This window comes from Lissotriton vulgaris, chromosome 12, assembly GCF_964263255.1.
Source record: "Lissotriton vulgaris chromosome 12, aLisVul1.2, whole genome shotgun sequence".
Taxonomy (NCBI): domain Eukaryota; kingdom Metazoa; phylum Chordata; class Amphibia; order Caudata; family Salamandridae; genus Lissotriton; species Lissotriton vulgaris.
Genome location: NC_141700.1, coordinates 621,436,549 through 621,454,381, shown reverse-complemented (window position 1 = coordinate 621,454,381; position 17,833 = coordinate 621,436,549). Strand labels below are relative to the sequence as shown.

General features: G+C 43.7%; 1 protein-coding gene across 4 annotated transcripts in view; it reads left to right on the top strand.

The window, feature by feature from the left end:
* NFAT5 (nuclear factor of activated T cells 5) overlaps positions 1-17,833 on the top strand; it is a 956,760-nt gene that overhangs the window by 591,848 nt on the left and 347,079 nt on the right. For all 4 annotated transcript variants that reach the window (XM_086945726.1, XM_086945727.1, XM_086945728.1 and 1 more), the window contains one exon: positions 1,732-1,784. In XM_086945726.1, the coding sequence (XP_086801852.1) occupies positions 1,732-1,784 (53 nt within the window). The remainder of the gene's footprint in view (positions 1-1,731; positions 1,785-17,833) is intronic.

The following is a 17,833-nucleotide window of genomic DNA, read 5'->3' as shown; positions in this document are numbered from 1 at the left end:
ACATTGAGAATCCCAAAGCATAAAAATACAGATATCAAACTTTTTGTCGGAGACGAAGGATTGAGTGATGTTTGTGTGTGCAGAGGAGAGTAGGGATGATATTTTGAGCCATGCATTGCAGCTTGTCATATACACTTCCTTCTGGCTAGCACACTTTACCATTTTGTATTGTGAGATACGTTCTTTCTTTCTCCCCAGGTCTCATCAAGGTGTTTGTGTTAAGACTTTCTTGGACCTACATCATTCATGAGGGAAATTTCTCATGCAGCATCAGTCCTACACTTACCACTAGTTTCTTCTTCTCTTCTATTCTGGTGTTCAGCTGTGTACATTTGATCAATGTACTTTACAAATGGGGCAGAATCTTTGGTCCACTGATGGCGGGCCTGGCTAATAAAGTGGTCTTTATTATTTGAATTTCCTGAGCCCACTCAGTTATTGGGACATGATCATCTGCCGTTCAGGTTGTGCAGCTCTGCTGACTCTGCTGAGACTGATTACACGGCTCATGTGCATTTTGGGATGCTCTTTTCTAGACTTGGTTGGGGAGTTATATTCTTACAGGGGAAGTGAGGGTACATTAAAGGGCTGTGTTGTCATCCTTCCCACACTCGTAGAGAAATAACTGGTTAAAAGAGGGGGATAGGAAGATGGACATTGGCAGCCTTACTCCCTCACCATCTTGTGCAACACAAACGTGGTCATCTGGAGTCCATCATTTGCCCAACAGGCACACACATGAACCTAACAGACATTTGCCTCTTTTATGCACACCCCAGACATCATGGAGGACAGCACAGACCCTACATGACGGGAGTCAGTAGGCCATCTCTGAGAGGACCTGACAAGAGTTTATGCTGTCTCCCCGGTCAGTTTCTTGTAGCCTAGATTCAGACTGTAGTAGCCACTGTCACATGAGACATCAAAACCTAGCTCTGATGTTTAGCAGTAAAACTGGAGTATCATGCATGAAACTCAAGCTTAGTGTGGGAAAATGCAAAGGGCTGTTAGGAAAAACTTACTGGGGTTCGGAGACACTGCTTCACAAAGCCTTGCTGAAGGCTTAATCCCAACACTGAGAATAATGCTGGATCTTCAAGAAAAGAACTAGTGCCTCCAGGGCTTTTTGGCTACCATATGTTTTTAAAGTGGTGATAATAGCTAGAGAGATATTCAAAGGAGACCATGAATCTTGAGGGAAAAATTAAAAAGTTATTTGTTAAGGAAGAATCCTTACTTCCACCCATTGGGCTGATATCTACCTTTGGACCCCATGTTTCCAGTTCAGGGATTTTATATCAAAGCCTAATGTATTCTGGGAATTGTTGTCATGGGTTGATTTGACATCTGAAAGCAATGGGCTGTAACACAAAAGTTCAAAAGCCCAGGACTTCGAATCTTGATGTCCAGGTGATCCAGGTACAACGAATAAAAGCGATGTCTCTGTGTAGTTCAGCTGGTGTAGTAGTATTGTAGGGAGACATTTGGATTCATGGCAGCTGCAAAAGGAAAGGTTGTAGCCTTAGTCTAAATGGTCTATGATGAACAAGGTTTTATTACACATAGCATGCTGCCGAATTGACTGAGCTAGATATGGTGTTTACTCATTGGTAATATTTGTGCCTTCTATAAAAGCATTATCGTTCAAAATTAATGAGCTGTATGTACCAATTTAGCAAAATATTTTGGGACTATGTGAAATGCTGACATAACCTTTCCCTCTTGATTCAGATGAAGACTCCTGGAAGGCAGAAGCTGAAATAGACATGGAATTATTTCATCAGGTATTTCATTTTTTTATGTCTTCTGTCACATATATTAAAAGGAACTTGCTCAAAGACAAAAAACAATTAATGTTCTGTAAATTGTGGTTGAACACTGCATATGAATCAAGAAAACAATTGTTCTTTGGATAGATGGTAAATGCACTATCAGGCAAGACGAAGATAAAAACACGTTGACTATCAGGGATTTATGTGATGTATGTCATTTTTGTACATTTACATTGGTTTTGTTTGGCCCGTCTTCCTAATGTGGTTTCAAACCTGCTTTGTCGAAACACAGATTTTGTCAGATATATTTTTTTCACAAGGATGATGTCACTTTAATTTGAAGTACTGGGGCCTGTGATTGTGCATGCCTAAACACCTGACTTTACTCATCTGTTCCTTATCAGCAGTCCCCAGCAAACTGTTTCTATATTTCTAGCTCACATTTGGGTTCGGAAGTGAATGGCTTAATACCTCTTAAATTGTTCTTGAAAATAATCTCATTTCCCTATGCATGTGCAGGGCTGTTGGTTCTAACTAAACATTTGTTAAGATAAATATTTTGGCAGTTGAGTCTTACAGAGCTTGCGTCTCCTGCTTTGGAACATTTTTGGGTTAACATTTTACCAATTTTTACTGCCACAGCAATAAGGTTTCCCCAAACATGCCACAATAGACAAATACACCCCTATCAGAAGCATCTGCAATTCCTTTATAAAATGTTTCATGTGTTAACTTTTGTCCCCACCTCCAGGACCTTACAATTTTCGTACTAACAGTGTGTCCCTATCATAGGTATGGGTTTTATTCCCTTCCGTGGGGTTTCACTTGTGTCATATGTACTGCTGCCAAGCATGGAAGCCAGTAGCAGTCGCTCATGGTGCTGGTATCCAGAATTTTCCTTCTTCACTTTCCCGCCCATGTATTGATCTGAACCTGAAGAATGCACCATCTTGTGGAGACCAGCAGTCGACACTGTCCATACAGCGCTGTTGGCAAGGCCAGTATCGATAAGTGGAAAGTGCTGCAATTGCAGCACCTACATATGGTGTGTAATTTGTGACAAATGGTCATCCTGTTGGTTTGGTGGGACAGCTCTTCTTGTGTTCCTCTATGAAGGATGTGTCCCTTGATAATCATTGAAGTGGTAGTAGTGACATTCGCTGTTTGGACAGACTGGGCCCAAAGTTGAAGACTTGGACAACATAAAATTGGGGATCATGTTCCCCTGAAGAGGTTCCTCCTGCGAAACAGCCCCATTTATTTATACTTCGAATACTCACCCACTTATAACAAAGAGCATACAGCGACTAATATTAGAGAGTTAATTGCTTTCAGGGTGATGTCTGAAAATGTGCTACTGGTTGTCTGTTCTACCTGAGGTTTGATGAGACAGTATGCCTCTACACCTTGGAATTTCTTCAGCAACAGCACTCTTGTGGTTGAAGATATTTCAATTGTCCGTGCAATTTATAGCACTTTATTATATTTTCCTGTGGAGTGGTAGAATGTGGTTCCTTGGCTACTGTCAAACATGTATGCGGTTCGGATCATTGATTCCTGGTTTTCCAGTTTTGTAGCTGCAATATTCACTTGATCTATGTATGGAAGGCTTTCCTGCTTGATTTGCAGTTCCTGCATGTGATAATAGCTTTTAGACTGTCTGCTCCTTCCCCACTGCTCTCCTACAAATAGGGGCACAGACCAACAGTTGATGTGGCCTTTAAAAGACGAGTTCCTTTGGAATTGCTTTCCTTTATTTTCTATGTGATGGCTGAAGGCAGAAACAGCACAGACTTCTTGAAACAGACTATCTTTAGCCGTAGCTACAGAAGAAGGTAAAGAGGCTGCCTCATTATCAGGATTTGTCTTTACTGTTCCATTCCATAGCATAATTATCTTGCAGAATAGCCTCTTCTAAATTATCTTCCAAGCTTTTATCTACGAAGTCAATACCAGCTGTAGCAATATCAGCTTTACAAAGCAGAAAGGGCGATTCCTTTGCCGAAGGAAGCAAATCAACACTAGCTTCACATTAGTCTCCTTACTAAAAATATGCTCTACTAGATGCAAGAGGTTGGATGGCTTTCACGCCCGTCTTGTTTAATTGGAGCCCTGAAACAAAGAGAAAAGCCTTCTACTGTCACTTTTAGTGGGGTGGGTTGGGTTTCTTTGCTGGCTGTGTTTCCGGATCATCAAGGCAGCAGGCTGGTACATTGTATGGCCCAAAGTAGGGACATTTCTTTGTCTAATCGGTCCAGAGGTGTCCCTTGACACACCCTAGAAACTTTGTTGCCCTTATGCCTTGGCTAGGCATGTCTTTGGGCATATTTTTGCATCCACTGTTGGTTTTGCTGTTCTCAGTTTTGAAATGCTTTTTTGATGCTCATGTTAGAAACTACATTTGGTTTTGCAGCATGTTTGTGTGTTTTGTTTACTAGTGCACTTTATCTTTGTGTCTTTAGTTTCCCGAGGAAGATTACTGGTAATCTTCATTACACCAAGCACTACTTTTCCTTGTCAAATTGACCTTATCGGTTTCCTGCTTTGGGAGGCCCAGGAAGTTTAGTTGTGAAAGTGACTCTGATATATTAAATCTTTGGGAGGGCAAGTTGCATAAATAATTTTGAACCCTAAGCAGATGTCACACCTGCAGAAGGTGATGGGAAGAATGCTTTTAAACAGTCTAAACCACTGGAAATTGCCTTGGGTAGCATTCTAACCTAGCATCTGTGGATGTGTATGTCTCTTTATTTGTCTGAGTGTGTCTACTATTGTTCAGTGTAATGAAGTTTGCTGGTAACAAATTCAGGACATACTTCTCTTTCATCCCTGTCCTTCCAGTACTGCAACAGCTGTAGACATTACAAGGCTCCCTTATGCAGATTGACGCAAAGTCTTTAGTCACTTAACATTTTTGGATTTTTGTGTCATCTATTGTGTTTTCTGCGTTCCTCCAGCTGGGAGTAGTGGCTTGCCCCTCATCTTTAAGTTGACTCCAACGAACTTCTACAACAGTATTCAGTACTCCAAAGTGGAGACCATTGCTAAATACAAAGTTCCTACTGACTCACCAAAATCCTAAAATATTTATATTGCTAAATTTTTTATATATATATATATATGTTCAAAGCAAAGGTGGTCAAAAAGCGGCGCGCTCTTGCAGCGAATGCAGCTGGGGGTTAAAGACCACAAACCCCAGGTAAATGTTTTACAAAGGGAGACGAAGGTGCATTTCTGGGATCTTAGCCACAGTGTTCTTTATTTGGCAGACAGCATTTCGCACCACAACGCGTTTCAACATCCGTCTTTTTCAAGTGGTGCCAAAATCATGTTGCTCTGGTCGACACGCCCTAAATACAATTGCTGGCATTCTGGGAATTGTAGTGTCCTTATGTGTAGTACACAAAATCCACAAATCACTTGCACAGTGGTTTTATATGTTTCATTTTCCCGTATGCCACATTATACTCATGGCAGTCATAAAACAGTTCTCCTTCATTTCATTGCCGGTTCCCAGGCCCTTACTCCCATTATTTTCACGGGCCGCTTCGGTGTGAGAATTCAAGGACAGCTCTCACCTTAATCTTCATCATGAGACTGTCCTTCCGGTATGGATTTGCGCTAGGCGTTGATGAAGTCAGGAACTCGTACCCAGCTTCTTCTTGTGTGTAGTACACACGCAGGAAATAATGATCTCCTCGCCATATCTTTGTTGCAGGTATCCTCATCCACCGGGCGCTGCCGCTTTAATTGTAGGTTCAAAGCAAAGGTGGTCAAAAAGCCGCGCGCTCTTGCAGCGAATGCAGCGAATGCAGCTGGGGGTTAAAGACCACAAACCCCAGGTAAATGTTTTACAAAGGGAGACGAAGCTGCATTTCTGGGATCTTAGCCACAGTGTTCTTTATTTGGCAGACAGCATTTCGCACCACAACGCGTTTCAACATCCGTCTTTTTCAAGTGGTGCCAAAATCATGTTGCTCTGGTCGACACGCCCTAAATACAATTGCTGGCATTCTGGGATTTGTAGTGTCCTTATGTGTAGTACACAAAATCCACAAATCACTTGCACAGTGCTTTTATATGTTTCATTTTCCCATATGCCACATTATACTCATGGCAGTCATAAAACAGTTCTCCTTCATTTCATTGCCGGTTCCCAGGCCCTTACTCCCATTATTTTCACGGGCCGCTTCGGTGTGAGAATTCAAGGACAGCGCTCACCTTAATCTTCATCATGAGACTGTCCTTCCGGTATGGATTTGCGCTAGGCCTAGCGCAAATCCATACCGGAAGGACAGTGCAAGTGATTTGTGGATTTTGTGTACTACACATAAGGACACTACAATTCCCAGAATGCCAGCAATTGTTTTTTCGGGTTTGCCCGAAAGCCTAAAAATAAAGACCGTTTATGAAACGAGGCCACGGCACCAGTGAAGTTATTTACTTTCTTAAACTGGATTGTGTTGGAATCTTGTGGGAGTGGCATTCCCTGCCGTGTTGCCCGCCGTGTTTGGGGCTTGGTTTTCTGCCAAAACTACGCTGGGATATATATATATATATATATATATATATATATATATATAAGCGCTCAAAACTCTTCTTAGCTTTCAAGAAAGAGGCAGCACTCGTAGACCAAGAGGTATCACGGTGAATTTTAATCGGGAAACAAAAAGCACAGACACGTTTCGGCGTAAGCCTTCGTCAGTGTGTCACTCGTGTGACTTACAAACAGCCAGTTAAGTATAGTTGTTGACAAGCATTAACATAAACATAGGACTTCACCCCTGCATACCACTATGGACGCCATTTTGGAAAGGTGGTCAGTCCATTACAGGGATATAATTCATATTCAATCCGTGAGTTATAACGTTGCAATAAAGCCGTGGATCGGCTAGTATCCTATGTATAAGTGGTCAATGCAATTTTCACAAACCAATACAGGCAAAGAAACAGAGTAAGAATAACACAGCAATTCATCAAAAATTAATCAAAAATTGATTCATCCAAAAACATTTCATCAAAAGGAAATTCATCCAAAAGGGTATGTCCTGACATGTACCATACATTATCAAATTATACAGACTATCCAAGGTATCAGAGGGATATCAAAGTTCATCTGGCTTGTCAAAATTAACTTCAATTATATGAAACCATGTTTGAAAAAATAGCTCCTTATCCCTTGATAACAGGTTCTATCTGTACATATATATACATATGCATTTACATGTCACCCCACACGCACCATATGAGTGATAAATATAGTACAAGGGGAGAAATCGAAGGGGTGGGAAGAAAAGAGGGAATGTTGTGCGTAGGTGAATGTCCTTAGTTTGTCCCGAATCAAATGGAAAAAGATTGAAAAAAGATTCAGTATATCAGAGATGGAATATATACAATATATACAATATGTGCAATTCTTGTTACTTGAGAGACAGTGTTACAAGCAGGATCTCCTAAGGGAGTGTATAATAGTTGTAGTTTCATTTACCCAGATGACATGACAATTCCTCTCCACTATTGAGTCCTCCTGGGTATTTTGTAGAGAGGTCTACAATATACCTCGTTTCCAGTCTACGGAGTCTCTTTAGCCGATCACCTCCTCTTACATTGTGTGGAACAATGTCCAATCCAAAGAATCGGAGTTTAGTGCGGTCTTTGCCATGTTCTTCGGCAAAATGCCGGGCAACCGGGTATGCGATGTCTACTTTCTCGATTGCCCGCTGATGTTCCAGGGTCCTCAGTTTGAGTTTCTTGATGGTGCTGCCAATGTAGCGTAAGCCACACGGGCAGATCAAACAATAAACTGCAAACTGGAAGCTGCATGTTATGAACTGCTTGATGGGCACTTGGTTACCAGTATCAGGTATAATGTATGATAGCACTCTTCTGCTACCAGTACAGGCCTTGCAGTGCCCACAAGGAAAAACCCCCGCTAGTTGCTTCAAAGAGTTGGTTTTGGGGGTTGGTTTCTCCAAATGACTGGAGACCAGCATGTCACCTAGTGATCTAGCTCTGCTGAACGTAATTAAAGGATGAGTGGGTAAATCATCCTTAAGTACACTGTCAGTCTTCAGTATATGCCAGTTCTTATTTAGCATAGTTATCAGATCCTTAGCACCCGATGAGTAGGGGGTGATAAGTCTGAATTTCCCATTCTTTTTGTTGGCTTTTTTGTTTCTTCCCACAGTAAGATCGTCTGTGGCCAAAAGTGTTGTTCTTTGTACCTTCCTCACCTTCTTGAGTGTGTTTTTCAATAAAGTATTCCCATAACCCCTTATGGAAAATCTCGCTAGACATTCTGAGGCAGCCGCCTCGAAATCAAAGTCCTTGGAGCAATTCCTACGGAGTCTTAATAATTCTCCGTAGGGGATGCTGTTTTTCAGCTGGGTAGGATGACTACTGCTGGCAAAGAGTGTCGAATTGCCAGCAGTTTCTTTTCTATACAGGGTTGTATGAAGATGGTTCCCCTAAACGTACACTCTCAGATCCAGGTACTCCGCTGCCACCGAACTAACTGAACCAGAAAAGTGTAGGTTGAGGTCATTGATGTTGAGAACTCTGATAAACTCTTCTGCTGTATTCATCCCTCCGTTCCAGACTATAAACAAATCGTCGATATAACGATACCAGCATACCACATGCCCTGTGTCTGAACCCACTGTGTGATGTTTGAATGTATAGCTGATCCTCGAAGAGGAATATATTGTGTGTCAGACAGAATTCAATGAACTCTATGATCATTTCGTTGTGTCTAGCGAACTTCATTTGGCGTAGTTCCAAAGCATGCTTAACAGCTTCAAGACCCTGCTTATGATCTATACAAGTGTATAGAATGGTAATGTCTAAAACCATGAGCAGATACCCAGGATCCCATGTTAACTCCTGGATTTTAGTCAAAAAGTCTTTGGTGTCCCTTATGTAAGATTTTAACTTTATCACCAGAGGGAACAAAATGTTATCAACAAAGCGTGACATTTTCTCAGTTAAGCTGCCGATGGAAGAGATAATTGGACGGCCAGGGGGATGCTCCATGTTCTTATGTAGTTTGGGGAGATGGTAGAAGGTGGGTATCATGGGGGTGTGGTTTCTCAAGAAGAGATTTTCATCTTTGCCAAGCATATTGAGGTTGTACCACTTTTGTATTAGTGTCTCATATTTGGTGATACTAGTTTGGTACACTGCATTTGTGCATTCCATATAGAAGTTTCTATCTGCAAGTTGTCTCAATGCTTCTGCTTTGTATTGATCTCTACTCATCAAGACCACGTTTCCCCCCTTATCAGAGGGCTTGATCACCAAAGATTTATCGTTGATCAGACCCCTCAGTGCTTGGCGTTGACATTCAGTGATATTCCTCACTGAGGTTCGATGTTCCGCTTTTCTATATGTTACAAGGTCTCTTCATGGCCTCTGTGAAGACGTCCACTGCGTCCCATGGCGATTGCGGCACAAAAGTTGATACGGGTTTGAACATGCTTTCCTCTCTTTCTTGCTCAACCTCTTGGAGGATAGCTCGTTGTGCGATAGTCAGATTTTCAATGTCATGTTCTTGTTCATATTCTTGTTCTAATCGCAGATCTTCAAGTATCTCAATAGCTGGTAGATCTCTGCTACTGAGAGAATCTGTCTCATTCGCTTTAGTGCCTTTTTTGTTGCTGCTTTTAAGGTAGGGACGTAGTTTAAAGTGTTTGTGGAGCTTCAACTTCCTAGTAAAACGGAACAAATCAATTCTTGTCTGTGTGTATTCAAGGTCATTGGTTGGACAGAATGTGAGACCAAGGCTCAGAACTTCAATTTCTGCATCAGTCAATTTCTTAGATGTTAGGTTGACTACTGTCAGACTGGCCTGGTCACTGGTAGCTCGGTAGTTTGTACTTATTGTTTTTTGTTCGCCTGGCGGTTGGACCAACGGGAGGTTCTCGCATTTCCTCTGCCTCCTCTTCCCGCCGCCTGCCCTCCTCGTCCTCCTCCTCTGGTTGCTGTCGATGTGACATCTACATCTGGCGGTTTGTGTTTGCCGCCCCGTAGCCAGGACTTTTTGATGGCTTCGTACTCCTCCTGAAAAGGAGTCTTCTTGGGTCGGGCCCCTTGTGTGGCAAACAATGCATCTTGTGTTTCCGAGTCACTCTGTCTTCCTTGTTCGTTCCCAGATTCATTCTTAGTGAGATCAGATTCTGAAGTGGCAGGTTCTATTTCTGGCGTTGCGCCTGCAGTGGTAGTCGTGGTCACTTTCTGGAGAGACTTACGGGGGGCGTCATATTTTTTGGCATATGTTAATACGCGTCCCGTTTGATAATGGTTGGCGTCGCGCTCATATTTCTCTTGCTTGCGCGTATATATATATATATTCACAGAAAAAACCATAGGTTATAGTGGATATATAGTTAGGAATTTGCATTTACAAAACCTTGAAAATTCAATGAAAAAACCATAGGTTATAGGCCATATATAGTTAGGAATTAGCATTTACAAAACCTTATTTTACTCGCATAAAACCATTGAAATTCCATATATAGTTAGCTAACTATAAGCGCTAACTATATATCGCGCACCCGCAATCCACTGCTGATGATGTCACATATTACATCATTCATGACATGGTCAGTGACATCACTGATGACATCACTGATGACATCTCAAATGACATCACTGATCACAACATCCAGTGATTGTATGTGTCTGTAAAGTTTAAATATGTTTCACATATTGAAGAATGAGTGGATGTATAAGTGTCTGGATGAAGAATTTAGTAGGTGCATGACTGACTGTATGAGTGAGTGATTAAATGTGTCTCACTGAGTACATGGGTTAGTGACTAAACTGTCTTAATTCGTGCATCAGTATGTTTGTTGTTGTGTAAGCTGCTGCATGTGTTGATCAGTAGCTATAAGAGTGGCCATATGGGTTATTGATTGGTTGCCCAAGTATTTGAATGGGAGGCTGAGTGTGTGTGTGGGTGGCTGGGAGGTGCGTGACTCTGTGCATAGATGTGTAAGCAGTTGATTCACTAGGAGTATGAGTTCAAGAGTGCATGTGGAAACAGCTATATGGGCGGTTGACTGTGCATGGGTGTGTTGGTGAGTGAATGGATTTCTCATTGCTACATGTGCAAGTAAGTACGTATGTAAAACACAATACATGTGAGAGTTGAGATATATAAATAACTGAACATAAGAGCCAGTGAATGTGTGAGTGGCTGTATCGATCACTGTGAGCTTGTATCAGGGATTATATAAGAGAGTAAATATGTGTTATTATATGTTTGAATAAGTAAGATGTGTATAACTGTATAGTTGAGGAAATGGAGGTGTGATTGATTCTTTGCATGACTGACTAGGTGTGTGAGTAACTCCATGGATGAGAGTCTGTGAGTGTCTGTTTATACTGAGTGTATGTAAGGTTATATTAGAGTCTGAAGAGGTTCATTGTATTATCACATGAGTGATGTCATCAGTGATGTCATTTGAGATGTCATCATTGATATCATTTGAGTTGTCATCAGTGATGTCATTTGAGATGTCATCAGTGATGTCATCAGTGATGTCACTGACCATGTCATGAATGATGTAATATGTGACATCATCAGCAGTGGATTGCGGGTGCGCGATATATAGTTAGCGCTTATAGTTAGCTAACTATATATGGAATTTCAATGGTTTTATGCGAGTAAAATAAGGTTTTGTAAATGCTAATTCCTAACTATATATGGCCTATAACCTATGGTTTTTTCATTGAATTTTCAAGGTTTTGTAAATGCAAATTCCTAACTATATATCCACTATAACCTATGGTTTTTTCTGTGAATTTCATTGGTTTTTTAATAGCAAATATGAAAAGCTTTAAAATGTCAAGTACGTGATAGATAAAAACATTTTCGTATTTATGCACGCTGATGTGCTTTGAACGCTGCCCCCCCCCCCCTCTCTTTTGCCTTAGTAGTACTCTCTCTTTGCAGATACTGAAGGGTAGTTAACGCAGGCCTTTACCCCCGTTGTAATCCGTCGTGCCTCCTTGTCTCTCCATTTGATTGATTGTTGTCCAAGCATTTACTGTTTTAGAATTGGTTCTCTTTGGATCATTCTCTATTTACAAACAAGCACAAAGTCGCAATACTGTTTAGTCTTTGCAGATAGTGAAAAATCGTGTAAAAAAATAAAAGTAATGGAACAAAATCAGTAGGCCACTAATTGGATCTCTTTTTGACCTCGCTAAAATAGAAATATTAGGAACAACCCTTCTTGAGAAATACGAAAATAGTGAGATGAACTGAGCTCCACACCATGAGGGCTGCAAGACAGCTCGGCTCCATCACCCATCCCGCACAAAATAACGACAAACCCTATGCAAATATTAAAAATATAGACAACACACCAGCAAAGAAACAGGGTAAAACATTTTATTAAAAAACTATTTACATAACGTTGGTCTATAAGATGATGTCAGTAGTGGACCGATGTGTGAATAGATCGAAAACAGCACAAGGCTCCAAGATCCGGATAGCAAGCTCCTGGATGTTGGGTGCCATAGTTTAGAGTTCTGAATTTCAGCCTTTTTCAATGCCTGTGCTTTGTTGAATCAAAATGGCGGCTTGACACAAAGCTAACTCAAACGTTGTTACTGATGCTATGCAGACCAAAACTGGTTTTCAGTTTGTACATTTTTCTAGATTTTTCAATCCAAGTTTGGTTGACTTTGTAGAACGATGGCTTCAGATTTTCAACATACGGTGTGGTGGCGCTGACTGGGAGGGGGCGCTTCGCTCCTGCCCCCTCCCCAAGTAAGATTTTCATACGTGAAAGTACGTTAATGGTTTTGGTCCCTGAGATGCTTCGATGTCACTACCATTCTCAAATAGCATAAGTTCTGGATGTTGGGTGCCATAGTTAAGAGTTCTGAGCAGTGCTTGTAACACTGTCTGAAGCTTATTTCCACCTACTGCAGCTTCACTATTCTCAAAGTAAGTGAGTGTCGTTTGTGGACCTGACTGCATTAGAAAACAATGTGATATGTTACCTTCCTAAACAGCTTGACGGAGGCCCCTGAGGGGCGGTGTGATGGCCATGGACTCGGAGAAGACGCTTGGCTCCGACACCCTCCCCAAGTCTTATAGCACTGGTGTAGCCTGAGATCGCCCCCGACATAGGCGGCCGGCTCCCGGGGTCCGGCGGAACTTTTTGCCTTTTGATGACTCTTCAATTCTGGACCTTGTCCCACAATCCGTTTGACCTGAAGACAAGCTGTAGTGGTGCGCCCCTTTATCGTTTTAGTTGCTATTCCGCCCGCTTTTGCTACACTGTGCCTCTTCCGCCATTCAGCTGTTTTCCGCCCGCTCTTGCGACTACAGCGTCTCGCTCACCATGTAGTTGAGATGCGCCCGCTCTTGCGGTGCAGCGATAGGCGGCTGCCACAGGACTCTCAAAATGGCGGCCGGCTCTTCGGTTTTGGGCCTGGTCCACTAAAATGGCCCTGGGACACCTTGGAACTCGGACGCTTGTCTGCTAGGGCTTGGGTCCCATTCTCGAAAAGCGTCCCCTCAGCCGTGAAGATTCTACAAAAGTCTTGGGGGCCTCCGACTCCCGCAGGCTTCTGGTGGGGAGCGGCTGCCATGATTGCTCGTGGAATGGCCACGACGGAGCTACGAGATGGTAGTGGTCTCATGCTGACGCCAGCTTTAGTCTGAAACATCCAGAAACACTGTAGACTACCAATTCGATCAGTTCAGGTAGCGCCCCAACATGACCCGGAAGAGAAGAACTTGCCCTCCCCTCTTTGACTGATGGTTCTTGTTGCCTGTCCCCTCTGTTGTCATTTAACAGAACTTTTTGGACTGCTGAAAGGGGTTGTGTTCTGAACGCTGGTTGGTGGAGACATTTAGACTATATTCTTGACCTACGTTGTCGCGTAATGCGTTTTATGACACGCCGCGTTAGCGCACCCGGAAGTGATCCGAGGCGCGGCGCGCAGCGCGTAACGTAAGCATAACAGGTCATGTGACTTGTTAATAAAACTTTTCATTGGTTCATTTTACTTTTGTTAAGTTAATGATGAAAAGCTTGGTCATATGACCTAAAAATTACGCTTTTTATTATTTTCGAACAATATTTTTTTTTCAAACATATGTTATAATATTCCAGGCTAATGTACTTTCCCGGAAAATTTACAACTGTCTTGCAAGTAAAATATATTCCTTTTTCGAGAAAGAGGGCGTTTCTTCCTTCCATGACGGAGCCGTTGAGTAAAAGAGATTCGGCCTGCTGTCTTAGTCGCCGATACGCCTGATTATCAGATTCTTATCGATCACTTTATGTTGCAGACATGAAAAACACAACTGCCCTTCACCATTTATCTTTACTGCGTTCCTACATATTATACCTTTTATCCGTCATGTAATTGGACTGCTTTATTTCACTTGCCTTTTACTGATTCGAAAACAGTCACTAAAAGTAAAAACTTTACAAATGAAAATACTACTACCGTGTTTTGTTTTAAAAACCTTTATTGTGAAAATGTCAGTATACAAATACGGGCCTATAACCACGTGGGCCGGCCACGGAGCAAACTGAAATCGTATATGATGAGGAGACATTTACACTGTAGAAGAACGTAACGAGCGGGCCATTAGGTGACCAGAACAAAGGTGTCTAACAGTTGCGGAATCGGTGAACGTACATTTTGTAATTAAAATACGACAGGGCCACTTACAATAACATTTTCTAGATATACATTTGCGGGCAAAGAGTTACGAGTCCCATTTATACCGGCGCCATTTTGGGCGAGGCCGGGCAGGTCCAAGATATAGTCAAAATGTCTCCACCAACCATCGGCCAGACCAGAACCCCTTTCGGCCCTTTATGCTACAAGATGGTGTCTTCCATTCAGAAAATATTGGTGGCAGCATTTTGAAAGGAAACAGAAACAGCCGTTCTCCTAGTGAGTTTCACATTGTTACATTTAGGAAGAATGTTGAAGAGTAGTATGTGGAAAATCTGAAGCCATTTTTCTACAAACTCTCAATCAGACTTGGATGGAGAAAAAAAAACCTGAAGAATGTACAAACTGAAAACCAATTTTTGTCTGTATAGCACCAACAGTAACGCTTGAGTCAGCTTTGTGTCAAGCCGCCATTTTCATTCAATCAATAGCGTCCCCCTGCACACATTCAGGGACCTGGTCGTGTCTTCAGATGAAACGCATTGTAGGAAAAGAAGCAGAAAGGAAAAGGAAAAAAGTTCCGCCGGACCTAGTGAAGCTGCAGCAGGTGCAAATAAGCTTCAGACAGTCTTACAAGCACTGCTCAGAACTCTCAACTGAGGCACTCAACATCCAGGACTTCCCATTCGGATCTTGGCGCCTTGTATTTTTGTTTTGTTTTTGATGGAGGGGAAACAACAAAAAAGAGACATTGAAAAAGGCTCAACAGTGCAGGGCGCCTTGTGCTGGTTCCGACCTATTCACACATCGGTCCACTACTGACATCACCTCATAAACCAACGGGGCACCCCACGCCGACTTTCGGCGCAGCATTGTAGGATGGCCACACCAGTGCGGCAATTTTCTGGACACCACCTCGGTGCCATCCAGATCTCGGCGCGTTCATTCAATCAATAGCGTCCCCCTGCACACATTCAGGGACCTGGTCGTGTCTTCAGATGAAACGCATTGTAGGAAAAGAAGCAGAAAGGAAAAGGCAAAAAGTTCCGCCGGACCTAGTGAAGCTGCAACAGGTGCAAATAAGCTTCAGACAGTCCTACAAGCACTGCTCAGAAATCTCAACTGAGGCACTCAACATCCAGGACTTGCCATTCGGATCTTGGCGCCTTGTGCTGGTTCCGACCTATTCACACATCAGTCCACTACTGACATCACCTCATAAGCCAACGGGGCACCCCATGCCGACTTTCGGCGCAGCATTGTAGGATGGCCACACCAGTGCAGCCACTTGCTGGACACCACCTCGGTGCCATCCGGATCTCAGCGCGTTCGAGTCACTGTGCCGGAAGAGTGACCGGAACTCAGCTGAACACGCCGTCTTTCGGCGCAGCATTGTAGGATGGCCACACCAGTACGGCAATTTGCTGGACACCACCTCGGCGCCATCCGGATCTCGGCGCGTTCGAGTCACTGTACCGCAAGAGTGACCGCAACTCAGCTGGACACGCCGTCTTTCGGCGCAGCATTGTAGGATGGCCACACCAGTGCGGCAATTTGCTGGACACCACCTCGGTGCCATCCAGATCTCGGCGCGTTGTGCTGCCTTCGGCCTATTCGCACATCGGTCCGCTACTGACGCCGCCTCACGTGCCAACGGATTTTCTACGCTTTTTGTAGCCCTATGTCGCATAACAGGTCATGTGACTTGTTTATAAAACTTTTCATTGGTTCATTTTACTTTTGGTTTCCTAAAGATGGAAGGCTTGGTCATATGACCTAAAAATAACACTTTTCATTGGTTTAGAACATTTTTTTTTCCCAAACGATGAAAGCCCCACCTTGTTTCTGGATCATTCAGACTGAAGCTGGCGTCAGCATGAGAGCACCACCATCTCGTGGCTCCGTCGTGGTCATTCCGCGAGCAATCATGGCAGCCGCTCCCCACCGGAAGCCTGCGGGAGTCGGGGGCCCCCAAGACTTTTATACAATCTTCACGGCTGAGGGGACGCTTTTCGAGAATGGAACCCAAGCCCTAGCAGGCAAGCGTCCGAGTTCCAAAGTGTCCCAGGACCATTTCAGTGGACCAGGCCTAAAACCGAGGAGCTGTCCGCCATTTTAAGAGCCATGTGGCAGCCGCCTATCGCTGCACTGCAAGAGTGGGAGCAACTCAACAACATGGTGAGCGAGACGCTGTGGCCGCAAGAGCGAGCGCAACTCAGCTAGATGGCCGCCACCTGGGGAGGCCCGTTCACGCCGGCTCCCCCACGCCCCCCCCCCCGGGCCGCCGCACGCCAATTTTCGGAGCAGCATTGTAGGATACCAAAACCAGTGCGGCAGTTTACTGGACATCACCTGGGTGCCTGTCGTACATGTTGTGTCAGCCATGTGACACTGGACACAGACCGCTACTGACGAGGCCTCCCCCCGCACCACCCGGGACGCCCCACGCTGTTTTTCTGTGCTGCATTGTAGGATCCCTAAACCAGTGCGGCACCCAGGCGACATCACCTGGGTGCCGTCCAGAACTCTGCACGTTGTGCTGCCTTGGGACTATTCGCACAACAGACCGCTACTGACGAGGCCTCCCCCCGCCCCACCCGGGACGCCCCACGCCAATTTTCGGAGCAGCATTGTAGGATCCCTAAACCAGTGCGGCACCCAGGCGACATCACCTGGGTGCCGTCCAGAACTCTGCACGTTGTGCTGCCTTGGGACTATTCGCACAAAAGACAGCTTCTAACCATTGTTGCTTTTTGTGTTCAGAAATGTTTAAATGTTTTTAGTTTTTGTTCCGTTTGTTAAAGTTAGTAGTTAATAAAGTTTTATAACCTTACTTTGTTGGAGTGTTATCTATTTTTTTAAAAACGGGTGAATGGGGCCTTAAATCGGGTTATTGTCATGTGTGGGCTTTGGAAGTGTGCTGCTGCAGGATCGGACATTTCAAACTCAAATGCACGTTCTTTTTCTTACCTTTCCGAAGCATGGAGCGCAATAGCAGGCAGAGAAAGGGTGATGCACGTGTTGAACACTACCTGACCTGGCAAGTTGCTGGCAGTGCCCCCCCGCCCGCTCCTGAAAAAGGGCACACACACACCGCCGCCCCGAGTACTTCACAAATCTTTAAAAGACCATGCGCTTGTTCATGAGGCTTAAATGGTTTATCACCTCTTCTAGAACCCCTGCATCGACCCTCTGACGTTTCCTGGAAAAATTACCATGTAACACAATACCAAGCCCTGTCAGCTGAAACCCCCAAGGAATCGTGGGGCATATTATCAAGGGGGTTTATCTCCGCTTTTTTGGCTTTAAAAACCATGAAAGCGGAGATAAAATTATTTCCCTATTATCAAGCTGTCGCTAACACCAGTTAGTGACAGCTAAAAGGAGATAGCGACCATCTTGGGCCCCGC